Here is a 15,896-nt window from a genome sequence, read left to right on the forward strand (position 1 = left end):
AGAAGATTTGGAGACAGGTGCACACTGTGCTATCTGTCTTATTGCTTTACTGCTGCTCTTTTCAGTGAAAGGAAGGGAGAGGAAAGGTAGCTGCGCTAATAAGTTCAGTTCTATCCATCGGTTGCACTTGGTACGACAAGGGTTACTCCTTTGTGTGCCCCAACGTCACTCTACTACCCAATTACCACATTTATACACACATACACACACACGCATTCATTTATATTCAGCGAGAATTTTAAATGCTCTCCATTAAATTCATAAAAGATGGATCGTCCATTAAAAGCAAAAGTGATCTTCTCACCTTTTATACATTGTTATCTATATATTAAAGAGCACACACATTATACGGCGAGGGCTGGAAATGAGGCAGTTCACTCTGAAGAGTGTCAAACTACATAAAAAGGAAATTTCAATAATATTAAGCAGAGGAAAACACTGTTGGTCGGATGAAGCATTAACAACAGGGATGCAAAAGCTAAAATGGGAAGTGAAATACAGTAGACCTATGAGCAAAGCCTGCCCCAAGCAATGGTGATGGAAATTTGTGCACTACTTCTATCAGAAATCAGATTGAGAGTGTTGGAGGGTTGGAAATGCGTAGGTTTTTAATTACCCCAGTTCAGATGTCTCATCATTCGGGCTCCTCTGATTGTTGGAGGCTCTCAGGAAGCCGATCATCATCACATATTCAGGACGTGTCCATACAGAATGTGAAATCATGTCATTACTTTGAACTGGATGGAACTCTATACTGGATTTCGAAATTCACAAAACAATCACGTAAAAGCAAAACACGTATTTAGTTTACTGAGTGTAGCCGCTAGGAAAACCATTACTAAGAAGTGGCTTAAACCAGACCTGCCTTCACTGGATGATTGGTACAAAATAATACATTTGACATGACATTTTTATAATGGAAAGAATCACTTTCCATTATAAAGCTGCTGGAAACAAAATTTTGAGGAAGTGTGGGACTGAAATATATTTACCCCAGATGCCATGCCTTTGTTTAGCGTGCATTTTTATTATAATTTATATTTGTCATTAAACGTTAAAAAGAATTACAAAAAAATATATAAATCAGTCAGACGGATGAGCATGAGCCTCTTCTATTTCTTCCGTCTCTCAAAGTGTATTCTCACATGGTGAGCTAATTATATAGAAGAAATATATTCCCGTTCTGTGGAGTATGGTGTGTCCAATACATATTCTTCACATTACAGCCTTTTTTTCTTTTTAGTATATATGTAACGTTAAAAATACGCAAATATATATAATTTCCGAGTGACATTTTGCGTATTTACTCCCTGAAGAACCTTAGCAGAGATAGTGGTGGGTGGGTGTAGAGTGCTGCAGGCGCACCTCTCTGTTTGGCTGCTGGCTCCTAAATGCCAACCTCTATCCTTGCGCTACTGAAGTGGAAAAGCCTGCAAAGTTGCAGCCACAAGCTGATATCAGACAACCGTGAATGTGTCGTATCATCTGTATTAATCAGCCAGCATTCTGATGTGAGATCAGCTCATTACCTGCACACAGGGGCACACAGAGAGCCAGCATTGGGAGAAGAAAACCCAAACTCCCAAGGCACTATTAAGATAACACCCATAAAATGACTGCTGGTGTTAGTGAAGGTGCCAAAACCTTGTGTGTCACAATCCGAATCCAAGCCACCCTAAGTCATATTAAGGTTACATGTGTTTCCTTCAATATTCTTTGCGGTGCTGAGCCTTTTGGAGGGTCATCAGATGGTGTCTGGTACGGTAGTCAGTTCTGAAAGCAGGAAATGCCAGGCAGATAAAGCTGCTAGACTAACACAAACACACAATCACACATACACACAGTGACATTTCAGATCTTGCAGTAAATCTGTGACCGTAACGAACAGTACTCCGAATCCAAGTCTTCCTAATTCATCTGCTTCTCGTTCATTATCTCTGAGAGCACTCCTGCCACTATCTAACTTCCAGTCCTAAAATTCATCTTCTTCGCTTGTCCTGTCATTTAAAATTAGTCACGTTAACTGTTCCATATGTTTTGCCTTTTGTCTAGATGGCATTTGGTGGAGGCGAGTTTTGGTGGAGACACTCCTCTGAGATTATAACTGTCTCCTAATGAAGTCATTTGAGTCGGGCAGGCACATTCCAATCTCTGTACAGCCAATCAAAAGCACCACAGAGACTTCCTCTGCTCTGGCAGATGCCAAGATGGTGGCAACAACAGACAGTGATGGACTGAGGGATGGAGGCAGACAAACAGAGAAAGACACAAATAAAAATAACAAGGCCGAGTGCCTTAATATTAAAACAGTTTGATACATGAGCATGTAATAAATACATTATGGGAGACTTTAATAAAGAGAGGAAAATGAAAAGACAAGGAAGCTTAGAAGGAGAAGGTGACAGGATCTGCCATTTTCTTCACAGAGTAATGTGACCAAGTATAAGAAAGGAAGAAAGCAAGGAATGTTCTGACACACGGAATCTAAGAAAGCAACCAAGGACACCAGACATCAAAACGAATTAGATTCGAGGCCCTGTAACTATGGATAAGCAAGATGGACTTGTCCGGATTTTTTTTTTTTATTTTAAATGTTTCTGTATATTTTTGACTGCAGGACTCTATCATCCAAATTTTTATAACACTTAAGTTCTTGTTTTTTTTTGTTTTTTTATTGTACTATTAGAATAATTTTCTTTCGTACCAGAGCGCAATTAAAAAAACACCTGCTGTTCTAGATGTACTGGTCCAGTCACTAAAAAATACTGAAAGGAAGGAACAAGGGACACTATTAAATAAGGCAGGGAGATATTGCTGCTTGTTGATAAACAAGCCTGTCCCCTGCCCAGACATATGGCACATCCACAGTATATAGTACTAGATTGGTCATTGATATCTGTAATATTTGTCCAAAATACCAATATCTCGAAATAATTCCCCTTCTAATACGCCCATATGACACATATCTACTAGTTTTCAGCTTTAACAATGGACATGTTTAGACCTGACACACAACAGATGATTCTATATTGATAAACCATAATATTCTTTGGTGTGTGTATTTCTAAAGACAGAATGTGACCCAATATAGGCAGAGATTTCTCAGTTGCCATATTTACGATGACACGTTTTCACTTTTCACATGAAAGCTCTGAGGGATGCACCTGAAGAAGGAACAAAAAAGATAAACTTAATCCTCTGGATTTGAGTTGGAGAAATTTGTAGTCACCGGCTTTTAGTGAACACAGACGCTGATAGTTAATAAATTCCAACCTGTAGTGGCTAAAATGAACAGTTGAGTGGAAAATTGTAGGTCCATACATTTCCATTTAAAGCTCGCTCCAAAGGCAGGTAGTACCCATAGACCTCCATGTGAAAACTCACAAATCTACAGCAGAAATAAACATGCTGGTACAAAAAAATTTGGTATCTATAACTAATTTTCCCATGATGATTTTTTTTTTATCCTCCATTTTTTCTATCTATCTATCTATCTATCTATCTATCTATCTATCTATCTATCTATCTATCTATCTATCTATCTATCTATCTACTTCTGTAGGCCAGCTCGTTGGTGGTAACTAACATTTGGTCTGCCAAAACTCGGCAGCGATGAAGGAAAAGGAGGAAGTGTGACACCGTCAAAGTTTTGAGAACTGGACCCCTGAGTGCGCTGCCTTTGGTATGCAGCAACATAAAAGCGCATAAACATTATTCTGCGTGCGGACAGAACTGCCAGCATTATGTGGCTAGCTTTTTGAAGTGATAGCTCTCACACACTTTCCAACAACTACAGTCACTTAGGTGACACACATTACACTGGTGCTGCCCTTAAAAGGCTTGTAACACAGAGTTGTTGTTTTTTTTTTTTTTAAATTCTTTGATCAGCCCTGTTGCCAAATCAAAATGATTTGATCAACACACTTCTACTGGAAACTATGGTGGTGTTGGTGAAATATGAGATACTGGAAATAGGAGCCATGGAGACGAAGTGTATAGCAACTGGATACTGTAACATTGTAATATGTAATATTTGTAAGTTTGTAAGTTATCAGTCAGTATCAGTCAGTATTACACCTCTTTATAGTTTGCATCTGACCCAAGAGTTTGGCTGAATTCCATTGAAACTTGTTCCGCATAAAAGCAAACAAACAAACAAGACACACACAGGAAAATAATTTGTAGCCAAACTTTGCATCAGATCAGCAGCGACAGTCTGCCTAGTGTCCTTGAATGACCACAGTTCACTGCACGACTGGCAGACAACAGAGGTAGTCTGCAGAGTTTTTAGAAAAATAAGAACACACAGAAAGGAGCAATAAGAAGCAAGCCAGAAAAAACACAAACAAGCAAGATAGAAAAAAGTAAAACGAATACAATGGAGACAGAATGTCCAACTACGTCAAGAGGCAAGGCATTTATACACTATCAAAAAGAACCATATTGGAAGAAAAAATATAAATAAGACACAATCATTAACCAGCTCTGCCACACTTAACAAGGAGCTCAGAGAGACAAGGGAGGAGGCATGAGTGGAGGGAACCGCGGGGTTGCCGCGGTAACTGAAATTAGAACCTGGGATAACAAGAGAAATGAGAATGTGTGGGACGACCCAGGTGAGACAGACGGAGAGAGGAATAAAGGCACAGAACAAGAGATGGAGAGATGAAAAAGGATTCATAGACCGACTAACAGAGCTGCCTTCGTTCCTGTGAGCACCGCTTACACAACAATGTGACAAATAAAACGCCGGAATTAGTTTCCTTTTAAAATCTTTAAAAAAGGACCTTGGCAGCTCATTCAACAGGACACGTGAGGATATCATCAATGTGCTCTCATGTGGTGTGACATCATCTCAAAAACTAATAATAAAACACACACGTCAGACCGCTGCAGAAGGACAACTGTAACTGCACTGAAACTAAAGCCAAGATTTTGATATTTATGCCCAATTTATACTACCCAACTTCCACTTCCACTTGTTAATTAAGTCAATTTTATTTGTATAGCCCCTAATCACAGTGAGTCTCGGAGGATTTCTTAACTCCCACGCTATAAAAATAAATGAAAACGACGCGTTCCAACCTCAGACCCTCACTGAAAAAGAATAAAAACCTCAAACAAAAATCATTAACAAAACACAATATATAGTAAACAGCGGATATGATTAATAGGTAATGATCTTTAGAAGACTGTGATAAATCTGAAAGCACCCATCGTACTTGCTGCTGACATATAGGATCAAGCACCATTCTTAGTCTGCTTGGAGGTTGCCAAGAGGCAGTTAATGCCAACTGGAGGCTGGCAGTTTATAAGGTCTGAGTGTTAAGACCTTAAATGTCAATATTGGTCCCAAGGGAAGGAATAATTAAGGCGTAAAGATCTAAAAGCCTTGTCACATATGGCTGGCCAGCTGTCACATCTGTCTGTTCATATTCACGCTGGTAACAAGTGGGCCCAAACTAAAGCAGCCACAGCTGAGTGTGCAGTGGCTGAGCATTAAATGTCAGCTGACTGAGCTACAGTATAACACTAAATGAGGAGACACCTGGCATTTACAACAATACACGAGCTCCACTTCTAATTTTAGGGAATTCACTCCCAAGTGGCTTGTCTCAAAAAGATCTGTTCCCACATCCCCAGTGTTCGGTGTTCGGTGTTATGGAACGCAGGACTGCAGAGGGGCGCTCCATTAAAGACTTGTAAGTCAGGATGTAGGTTGTTAGAGTGGCAGCTTTAACCTGTTAGGGCGGCAGAGGACAATCCTTCAACTGGAGGACCTTTACGTCCTTTCTATTTCTAAAACCACCCAAATAAATCTGTTGACCTGTACATTCCGTACATACTTCTACTGTACATACTTCTCCAACTGTGTAGATACTGTAGGATCATAACATCACTTCACTCCAGCAATATCACTTCTGTCCATTCTGCACTTTACGTAAATAATACTTTCTTTGCACTTCTGGTAAGACGCTGATGCTGAACTTTATTCCACAGGCTCTCCACTTGTAGTCAGCACAATGACAATGAAGTTGAATAATCTAATCTAACAATATTCACTGGTCTTACATTCAACCTTTTGTAGTTGTTTTAATAATAACTGCCCTTTCTGAGTGGTACATCTTAACCAAGTGCACTATTTTTCATCATATTTCCAGACCAAGACTAGTCCAACCAAAGAGTTTGCGAACTGGAAAAATTCCCAACATTTCAGTTATTTCTGAACCGCCACATGGGACCCATTGAAAATGTGCTGTCATGCAAGCATCTCTCCTTGCTGATCAAGCATCTATCACATTATTGCCAAAGAAAGAGAACAGAGAATTTCTAATTTTCCAAAGGAAATAATGAAGATGTCATTTCTGCAAACCAGCATGTTTTGGTCCAAAATCGAGAACAACAAATTGCCATTACATAACTTTGCTGCTGTTATGTATTGGCTGCTTCATGATGACCGTAGACATTTTCTTTTCAGTTATACTCCATCAACAAAAGCCATGTGAGAAGAAAATTATTTACAACAAATCCCATTGAGGATCATGTCACTTTAGAGTACAGCTTTGAGGGTTTGCCGTCTTGGCTCTTTGTTTGCACCAAGCTTTAATATATCGATGGGTTAAAAAGGCATTTTACAGCATCTTGAGTGCAAATTTGCTCTTCGAGCATGAGTAATCAGGTTACAACATTTGCTTCCTTATGACTATAAAACTACATTTCAGGGTCACTTCTTATATACGAAGGTCTACCCTCTAACAAACGGCCTTGCAGCTCCCTTGGAGTACATTTTTTATATTTTATCCCTACTGTATGTTTTAATGCCATTACCAGAGTTTAAAGGTCCAGTCCGGTGTCAGTCCAGGGTCATCTCAGTACTGTGCTCTCTGGTGCTTTTTTACTTTTTTAGGTGTTGTTTTCTGCATTCCCTCTGCTACAAAATTTAGCAGAGAGGAACTCTTGCACGTAGGGCTATCCAGTGTCAGACTTTTTTCTCCAGTTTTCACTCACAATCTCACAGGACCTGAAGCTGACCTCCCACACAGACTCTGTTCGGAAGAAGGTCCAACAGAGGTTGTACTTCCTGCGTCAACTCAGGACGTTGAACCTGCCCCAGGAGCCGTCCATCGCAGCCTGGTTTGGATCTGCCACCAGACATGACAGGGACAGAGAACAAGCACGTCTGCAAAGAAGATTATTGGTACTGACCTTTTTACTGACCTTCCCTCCATCCAAGACCTATACCGGTCCAAGGTCAGGAAGGGGGAGAGTAAAATCTCCACGGACCCCTCACACCTCGGACACAGTCTGTTCAGACTCCTCCCCTTAGGCCGGCGTTACGAAGCACTGTACGCCAAAACCACTACAAAAACAGTGAACCGATGAACTCTGAGCAGTCGGAGAGTGTGAGACTATTCACGTGGACAATATCTCTTCATTAATTGTCGTTCAATTCCATTGCATATATCTTATCCTGACCTGGATTTATTCTATTATATTTAATGTGAAAGTCTAATTTATGTTGTACAGTTTTCTATTTTTGTACGCTTTTATTTTTAAGACTATTTCATTTCTTTGTTTTGTACCAATGAGCAAAGAGACTGAAGATTTCCAGTATACAGGTGCTGGCCAGTAAATTAGAATATCATCAAAAAGTTGAATTATTTCAGTAATTCCATTCAAAAGGTGAAACTTGTATACTGTATACTTTCCTTCCACACATAGTGATATATTTCAAGTGTTTATTCATTTTCATTTTTATTATTACAACTGACAGCTAATGAAAACACCAAATTCAGTATCTCAGAAAATTAGAATATTCTGAAAAGGCCAATGAAAAAAATGTTTTTTTTAGAAATGTTGGCCAACTGAAAAGAATGAACATGAAAAGCATGCGCATGTATAGCACTCAATACTTAGTCGGGGCTCCTTTTGCCTCAATCACTGCATTAATGCGGCGTGGCATGGACTCGATCAGTCTGTGGCACTGCTCAGGTGTTATGAGAGCCCAGGTTGCTCTGATAGTCGTCTTCAGCTCCTCTGCATTGTTGGGTCTAGCGCATTGCATCTTCCGCTTCACAATACCCCATAGATTTTCTATGGGGTTAAGGTCAGGCGAGTTTGCTGGCCAATCAAGGACAGGGATACCATGGTCCTTGAACCAGGTACTGGTGGTTTTGGCACTGTGTGCAGGTGCCAAGTCCTGTTGAAAAGTGAAATCTGCATCTCCATAAAGTTGGTCAGCAGCAGGAAGCATGAAGTGCTCTAAAACTTCCTGGTAGACAGCTGCATTGACCTTGGACCTCAGGAAACAGAGTGGGCCAACACCGGCAGATGACATGGCACCCCACACCATCACTGACGGTGGAAACTTTACACTGGACCTCATGCAACGTGGATTCTGTGCTTCTCCGCTCTTCCTCCAGACTCTGGGTCCTTGATTTCCAAAGGAAATGCAAAATTTGCTTTCATCAGAAAACATAACTTTGGACCACTCAGCAGCAGTCCAGTCCTTGGCCCAGGCGAGACGCTTCTTACGCTGTTTCTTGTTCAAGAGTGGCTTGACACACGGAATGCGACAGCTGAATCCCATGTCTTTCATGCGTCCTCTTCGTGGTGGTTCTTGAAGCGCTGACTCCAGCTGCAGTCCACTCTTTGTGGATCTCCCCCACATTTTTGAATGGGTTTGTCGTCACAATTCTCTGCAGGGTGCGGTTATCCCTAGAGCTTGTACACTTTTTTCTACCACATTTTTTCCGTCCCTTCGCCTGTCTGTTAATGTGCTTGGACACAGAGCTCTGCGAACAGCCAGCTTCTTTAGCAATCAACTTTTGTGTCTTGCCCTCCTTGTACAAGGTGTCAATGGTCGTCTTTTGGACAACTGTTAAGTCAGAAGTCTTCCCCATGATTGTGGAGCCTTCAGAACAAGACTGAGGAACCTTTTAAAGGCCTTTGCAGGCGTTTTGAGTTAATCAGCTGATTAGTGTGGCACCAGGTGTCTTCTATATTGAGCCTTTTCAGAATATTCTAATTTTCTGAGATACTGAATTTGGTGTTTTCATTAGCTGTCAGTTGTAATAATAAAAATGAAAATGAATAAACACTTGAAATATATCACTATGTGTGGAAGGAAAGTATACAGTATACAAGTTTCACCTTTTGAATGGAATTACTGAAATAATTCAACTTTTTGATGATATTCTAATTTACTGGCCAGCACCTGTACTTCTACAAAAAACGGCCTGGTGTAAATACATCCTGGCGAAGAAGATGGCAGGTACAGGGAGGTGGTTTTAAGATTACTGGGATCTCTAAGTCCTGAGTTTGTGGTTGCGTGTGGCAGGCGGAGCTGGCAGGAGTAAGTGACAGGTCAGGTGAGTGCTGTGGGCTGCTCAGGCGTGCAGATCCACCTCCTCTGACTGATCTGGAGTGGCTTCAATTAACTGAAGCAGCCAAGTGTAAGGGAGGGGACTGGGGAGCACAGGTCCAGACAAGCCTCCTGACAGATTCTGGGGAAGGGGGGGTGAGATGAGTGGGGCCTTCTGACAGGTCCTCTAATGCCCCACCAACTTCAACCTCTCTCCATCTCCTCTCAGCTAATTACTAAGTATCCATATGCAGACACTTGTCACTGTGATCACAGTAAATTGGCTGTAAACTGCAGGGTCAGCAAAGACTATCATAGTCACATACACGGACACACACACAGGACATACACATGTAGCCATTTTCAATACTGAAACTATTTTGAGTTTCCAGCAAGAACAGAAATTAAGTTGAAACCAGGAAATCCAATATCACAAGCACTGCTTCAGGTGCGAAACCGTATTCATGTTGATTTTTCATGATGATGCATACTGATGATTGCACTGAAGGTGGTGATAAAAATATCCCAGCATTCCTCTACAAATCCTACACATAGATTTAATTTTCATGGATATACAGCCACACCGCTGACAGAAGACCATGCCAAGTGAAACCACGAAACAGCAGACGAACTTGGACACAAGCAAATGCATCACATCAACAAAGCCTCTATCTTTTCCATTTTCTCCTCTCAGCACATGCAAAGCTATGTGCTGTTTTACCCCGTCTTTTCATCCGGCTTTCATTCTTGCCAGTTTTACATTACCTAATTAACATGGGAACGACATCGGGGGGAGGTATGCAACACGCAGGCCCACATTTTCCCCTAAAGGATATATTTGATTGTTCTTTTTTCTGGGTCTACCATGTTAGCATATCCGCTTTGCCTCCACCCCTATTTCCCCTTCTAAAAACCTGATCTCCTTCCTTTCATTTCACTTTTTAGTGTTTTATTAGGACCGGGTGTGATTTCCACTTTTAAATGATGGCGGAATAAAACCTGAAACTTCTCACCCAGCTGCCGTTTATATGATCAAGTGTCTGCAGCATTCTCTCTTCTCTTGTTACTTGGTATTCTTTTCCTTCAGCCTTCAGCCTAGATCCTCTGTCACCTTCATAGTTTTTGAGGGTTTTCAATTCAAACCATCTACCTTATTGCTCATTCTGGCCCATCCATTTCCACTGTTTGGTTCAAAGGGTGGCCGTATGAGAATATTGTAGATGTTGCCTTCTCGAAAAGCTAAATTTACTTTGCTTGGGAACAAAAAACTAAAAATATAACTTATTCTTGTGAACATCATGTAAACAGATAAAACTATTAGACTATCAAAGACTTCCTTTTACAATTAATATGCAGGTATTTAAAAATGTATTTATAAAAATTGTATATATGCACACAATTTAGTTCAAAATACTTCATTTAATTGCCATCAGCTGAAGGCCAAACGAGGCTATGTGTGACTCTAACACACCCTGTCCCAAACCCACAACCCTCCACATCCCCACCACCATCAACATACACCCGCTGTATACTTGCAATCTCCCAATATTGATACAGACCAGTGGCCCCCCCTCCCCTCCCCCAGATCCTCACCCCATTTGGTACTCACCTAGATCAAAGTACCTTGCACATCTGTTCTGCTTTCTGCTGCCATAACTAGCCAGCTGGACTCTGTCTGTCAGGTCTCTCTGTCTGTAGGTGTGTCAGTACTGCGAGTCTGTCCAAAGCCTCCTGGCAAGCTGCAAACACAAACAGTGCAAAGAATCAACAAGCCTGTAGTTGTGAGAGCAGGCGTGGGTGTGAGCCAGTGCCTTATCATATTCTTGCAAGAGACTCCTTGTCAAGTTGACTGTTTGTGTGTGCATCTGTTATGTAGGAGACTTGAATGCAGAATATTTTTGAGACTGTGTGTGTGTGTGTGTGTGCGTGCAGCAAGATATTACACGTTTTATGAAGACTGTCGTGAGGTTTACACAGCAAGGTGGAACAAGTAGGACTGGGGCCCTCCTTACGCAAATTACACTTAGCTTTACAATACTAATCCAAATGAAAACTTTACTTGGATTGTACAGAACTAGCAAACTGAAAAGACGCAGTTGTAAACAGAGAAGAATAAGCAATGCTGTCTCATTCCTCCAAATCAGATGTTGGTTCCTGTAGCAATGAAATGCTTCCTTAATTCTTCTTGGCGCGCAGGAATAAAAAGGATAAAAATCTTTGCGGATATAATTCAGATGCACCCGCTGTATGTTAATGTGATGTATAAAAGGCCCACAGAGACCCCAATAACAGTCCAACCATCTGACAGAACAGGCCCACGGTGGCACTCAGCTCCAGCAGAGAGGTATACCCTGGCAGTCTCATTAAAATCCTCCAAGTCTAAATCTCTTTCAAAAACCACCTCTACCTAAATAAACATGACCGAGGACGCTTACTCATCCTTCACATGCCTGCCAACCACAGACGAACAGCATTTCACGGCGCAGGCTGGTTGTGTGTGGCCAACCGTTACACTGGAAAGGTCTGCGGATTGTAGCAAAATGTCTTAAGCTAAACAGCCACAGCGATGCTCCTTGGGCTCATAATACAGCCAATCCATAAAGATGCCTGACATTTAAGACATTTAAAACTGAAAAAGCCGGGTGATTTAAGTCAATTTTCTTTTACACCCTGCTCATAAAGTACAAGGCTGCATTTTAAAAGGCATGAATGACTTGCAATCGCTACAGCAATGGAAGTCACAAGTTGCCTCAGAAGTGAAATAAATTGTGACTCCAACTAAAACACTAAACACTGACTTATATTTGGTCCAAAAATACAGGCTGCTTTTTATGCTTAGGCTCTTTGTATTCATGAGCAGGATCCAAAGTGCCTGTGGGCTTTTACCTCAGAGAGAGAAAAGATGATCTGCATGAATGAAATATCTTAAGATCCGTATGTTTACACATATATACCAAGGAAATGTCAATCAGATGCAAAACACAAAGGTTGAGCCCTGAAAGAAATGTCAAAAAGGTAGCCCGGCTCTGTGATGTGTGTACATGACCAGCACCGTTTGATCAATAGCTCACCTGAAATGAATACGCAATCGTTCTCACTGACTCGACAAAGCAGATGTGCACTCCAAACTTGACAACACAACAGATACGACCTAGATCAATAGGCCCCCTTTCTAAAATCCATGTTTTATTTATAATCCAATTCTAACCTACTTTGATGAAACATTGTAAAACGGCAAAGTCACCTACCCCTTATTTTTTGGTGAGTTTTTTTGTAGTAATATTTAGAACTTGATTAACCAATTTTGCCCAAGCTCATAATGTACGTTTTCACCATCAGAAAATGAGGTATGTAGCTTATTATACAATGACTGGAGAGAAAAGTGGTCATTGTCAGATCATTTCATTGCTTTGGTGCAGCAAGTCTATTAGTGCTCTACATTAATAGATGACAAGCCACTCATTTCAGCTCAAGTTCTAACTATTTCTTTACTATTTTGGTTGTCCCACAATCATTTTTTAGCAGTAGTTTCCTACGAAAAAAGAGTTAGTGGCTTGCTGGAGGAAACAGTGGAGCATTTTGTAGCTTCAGAGCCAGTTCCCTTGGGAGTTGTTGGAGACCCAACCAGAGGTAAAAAGAGAGTGAATACTGGAGAGACCAGTATTCACTCTTTTTTTCTGGTGTCATGTGTCAGTGTTTCCACTGACCTGAAACAGCCCAAAGACATCAGTTACTGTAGGTTTAATATTCTGTTCTATCTGTTTCTTTTAATGCTATTCTGATATCAGCTCAGCAAAGACATTTGTTTGAATTTTAAGTTTTCTTTCCAACTGCGTTCTTCCACTTTTGGAAATAAAAATAGTTTCCAACATCAATTAGAGGTATGATTCTTGGTTGTGCCAATGAGAAATTAAGTATGACCTGGAGCTTGTTACAGCAGCTCTACCAACCCTTTGGTCAAGCGTTATGGGACTTGGCATTCACGTACTTCCATTCTTCTCCTCCCTGTGTCATTTGCCCTGCTCTGACTAAGACAGGAAGCCACAGCAACACACAATCCAACCAGTCATGTCACCGAGGCCTGACCAGCTGACCTCAGCAACGTCTGGGCTTCTTGAGACAGCGTTGCCTGTCTGAGAGGAAAGACAAAATAGAAAAGGAGGGTGAGGTTGCCAGACGGGGTGGTGGGAAACAAACGTACAAGAGAGGGTAAAATAGAAAGCAGAAAAATTAAGAGCCGACAAGACACAGAGGAGAGAGAGGCAGGATGAAAGATAGGTCGATCTACAATAGACTGATGAAATAGAGCGAGAAAGACAAAAGGAGAAAGGAGTGGAACAGCGGCTGAAACAATAGCTTAGAAACAATGGAACAAAAGGGGAGACACTAAAGGGATAGAAGACAAATTAAGCAGAGGGCAGAGAGGGACACGAAGAGATGGGGGTAGCCCGAAAAATAAAGAAAATGTCAGATTCAATTCTCCTTCTGAAAGAGGAAAAATTAAAGAGGAAGAAGAAAGATTTGCTCCTCTCGGTCTCACTGCTCTAAAACCTGCAAAGACTTAAAAAGACCAATATGTAGAGAGGAGCAAAAACGCCAGGGGGGCTTACATCAAGCGCTTGACTACATTCAAAAAGAGCCACAGAGGGAGAATAACTGACACAATTAAGAGCATAACTGTCATCACAGCCAATCAACCCAGTGCCACCCACACAGGGGCACTGAGCAATAGACCCATCATGGAGAGGGATGAAGGGCTGCTAATTCCCTGTAGCAATGCAGCACTCACTGCTAATACTGAATACCAGGCTCCGTAATGGCTTATACAGCATTCTAATGCAACACAGACATGAGACACATGTACCGTCCTGTCTCATTTGCATCCAGAGAGAAAAGCTGACATTTAAGTTTAATCCTGCCGACACGCAAACTAAGAGCAGCCCATTCCCCAACGTGTATGATGAGAGAAAAAACAAGAATGAATTTGAAACCAATCACAGGTGGATGCATACTCTCACTCAATAAAATACAAAACAAATTTAATGAGCTCTCAAGCTCGTCCACGGTGACATTTCCTCTCGTGTTTCTCCATGTTTTACAACTATCATTCATTTCTCTTTTTCCCTACTATTGCCTGCCCTCCCTACACCAGTTTGTCATTCTAAACCCACTTCTCTGCCTCCATCTTTTTCTCTCTCCATCCAAAACAACAGCCATTCCAGAAAGAGGGCCATCAATCTTCTTCAATGAGACCAGAGTGCGAGAGAGTGCCAAGGCTACAGCAGATTACTATCTCTCCTTACCTCCACTCAACACTGGAGAGCATATAGAAGGATTGGATGGGCAGATGGAGAGGCAGGGAGGGTCGAGAGCGAGTCAAAGAAACAATCTTAGATAGCAGGTGGACACATTAGATCTTAAAAGCCTCAAACAAACTTCAAGACCCGTCAACAGCGGAGGCTTGTCACGAAGTGCAGCAGCTGAATTTAAAAGCTCTAATCCTAACTGGCAACTCCAAACCCGATCCTTGATTCATTTCCACGGAGAGATCCGCTAATAGCAACACACGCAATATACTAAAAAGGCAGGAGATGTTATTTTTTTTGCCGTAATTTTGTCCAAATTCGATAATAGCCTGTCAGCATGTTGTAACTCAGTCATCCTGATGTTAATATGGACAGATTTCAATGCCAGGACAATACTATACTTAATGACCTTTTGGTATTTCATACAACACAGCTCCAACGGATTTGTACTAGAGTAACTCTTTATTTGGAAAAGTGGATTAGCTTTAGTTTCAGGAAGTTTAAGTTAGTTTTAGTTAAGTTCATTCGTGATAAATGTAGCTAAATAAAAGATGCTAACGCTAAGAACTTTATTGAGAAATAATATTAGCCATACGATACCGTAGCATCCGATTGGACGTTAAAGTTTATTGTTGGAAGTGAAATAGTTACTGTCAGCCATAACTACGCCAAAACAACAACATTGACAAACTTATCTACCTTAAGAAGTAACTTAAGGGATGTCTTCATCATAAATGAATGTTACCCGACACAAAATGTGAACCACAACATTAGAGGCCTGTATCACGAAGCAGGATTAAGGACCTAGCGAGGTAACTTCAGGGTTAACCCTGGGTTTCCAGTATCATGAAGCTGGATTCATTCTTATGGAGTTATGTTACCATGGTAACTTACTCTGAACGGCTAACCTGCTTCGGGTCAGGGTAGCTTTCAGGATTTATCTGAATCCAATAAAATGCTCCACCCACCGGCCAATCAGCTGTTCGGGAAAGAATGGCGTGCCCTTTCATTGAAGACACGATTGAGATTGGAGCCTAAATCGTGAGAAGTCTAAAAATCTGTCTCACCATAGAGGAATCTGGGTCGCAAATGACGAGTGGCGAGCCTTGCCTGCCTTTAACATTTAGCTTATTGATTATTATTATCCAGTTTCCATCTATTAATCAAAATAATGTTTTTGTCTACTAGACTGAGCTGCAGACGCTTTATTTACTTGGGAAAAAAAA

The 15,896-nt window shown here is 41.1% G+C and overlaps 1 protein-coding gene across 4 annotated transcripts in view; it reads right to left on the bottom strand.

Moving 5' to 3' along the window:
- Positions 1 to 15,896, bottom strand: part of LOC124998494 (speckle type BTB/POZ protein) — a 73,332-nt gene that overhangs the window by 46,882 nt on the left and 10,554 nt on the right. Inside the window, exons 2-3 of one of the 4 annotated variants that reach the window (XM_047572942.1) lie at positions 10,974 to 11,103; positions 7,207 to 7,344 (exon numbers count right to left, since the gene is read on the bottom strand). The exons of 1 other annotated variant lie outside the window; for it this stretch is intronic. In XM_047572942.1, the coding sequence (XP_047428898.1) occupies positions 7,207 to 7,229 (23 nt within the window). In that variant the 5' untranslated portion in view covers positions 7,230 to 7,344; positions 10,974 to 11,103. Of the gene's footprint in view, positions 1 to 7,008; positions 7,075 to 7,206; positions 7,345 to 10,973; positions 11,104 to 15,896 lie in introns of those variants that run through there. 2 more of the 4 variants (XM_047572943.1, XM_047572944.1) reach the window with 2 other exon arrangements.

Source organism: Mugil cephalus, chromosome 20 (assembly GCF_022458985.1).
Source record: "Mugil cephalus isolate CIBA_MC_2020 chromosome 20, CIBA_Mcephalus_1.1, whole genome shotgun sequence".
NCBI lineage: Eukaryota > Metazoa > Chordata > Actinopteri > Mugiliformes > Mugilidae > Mugil > Mugil cephalus.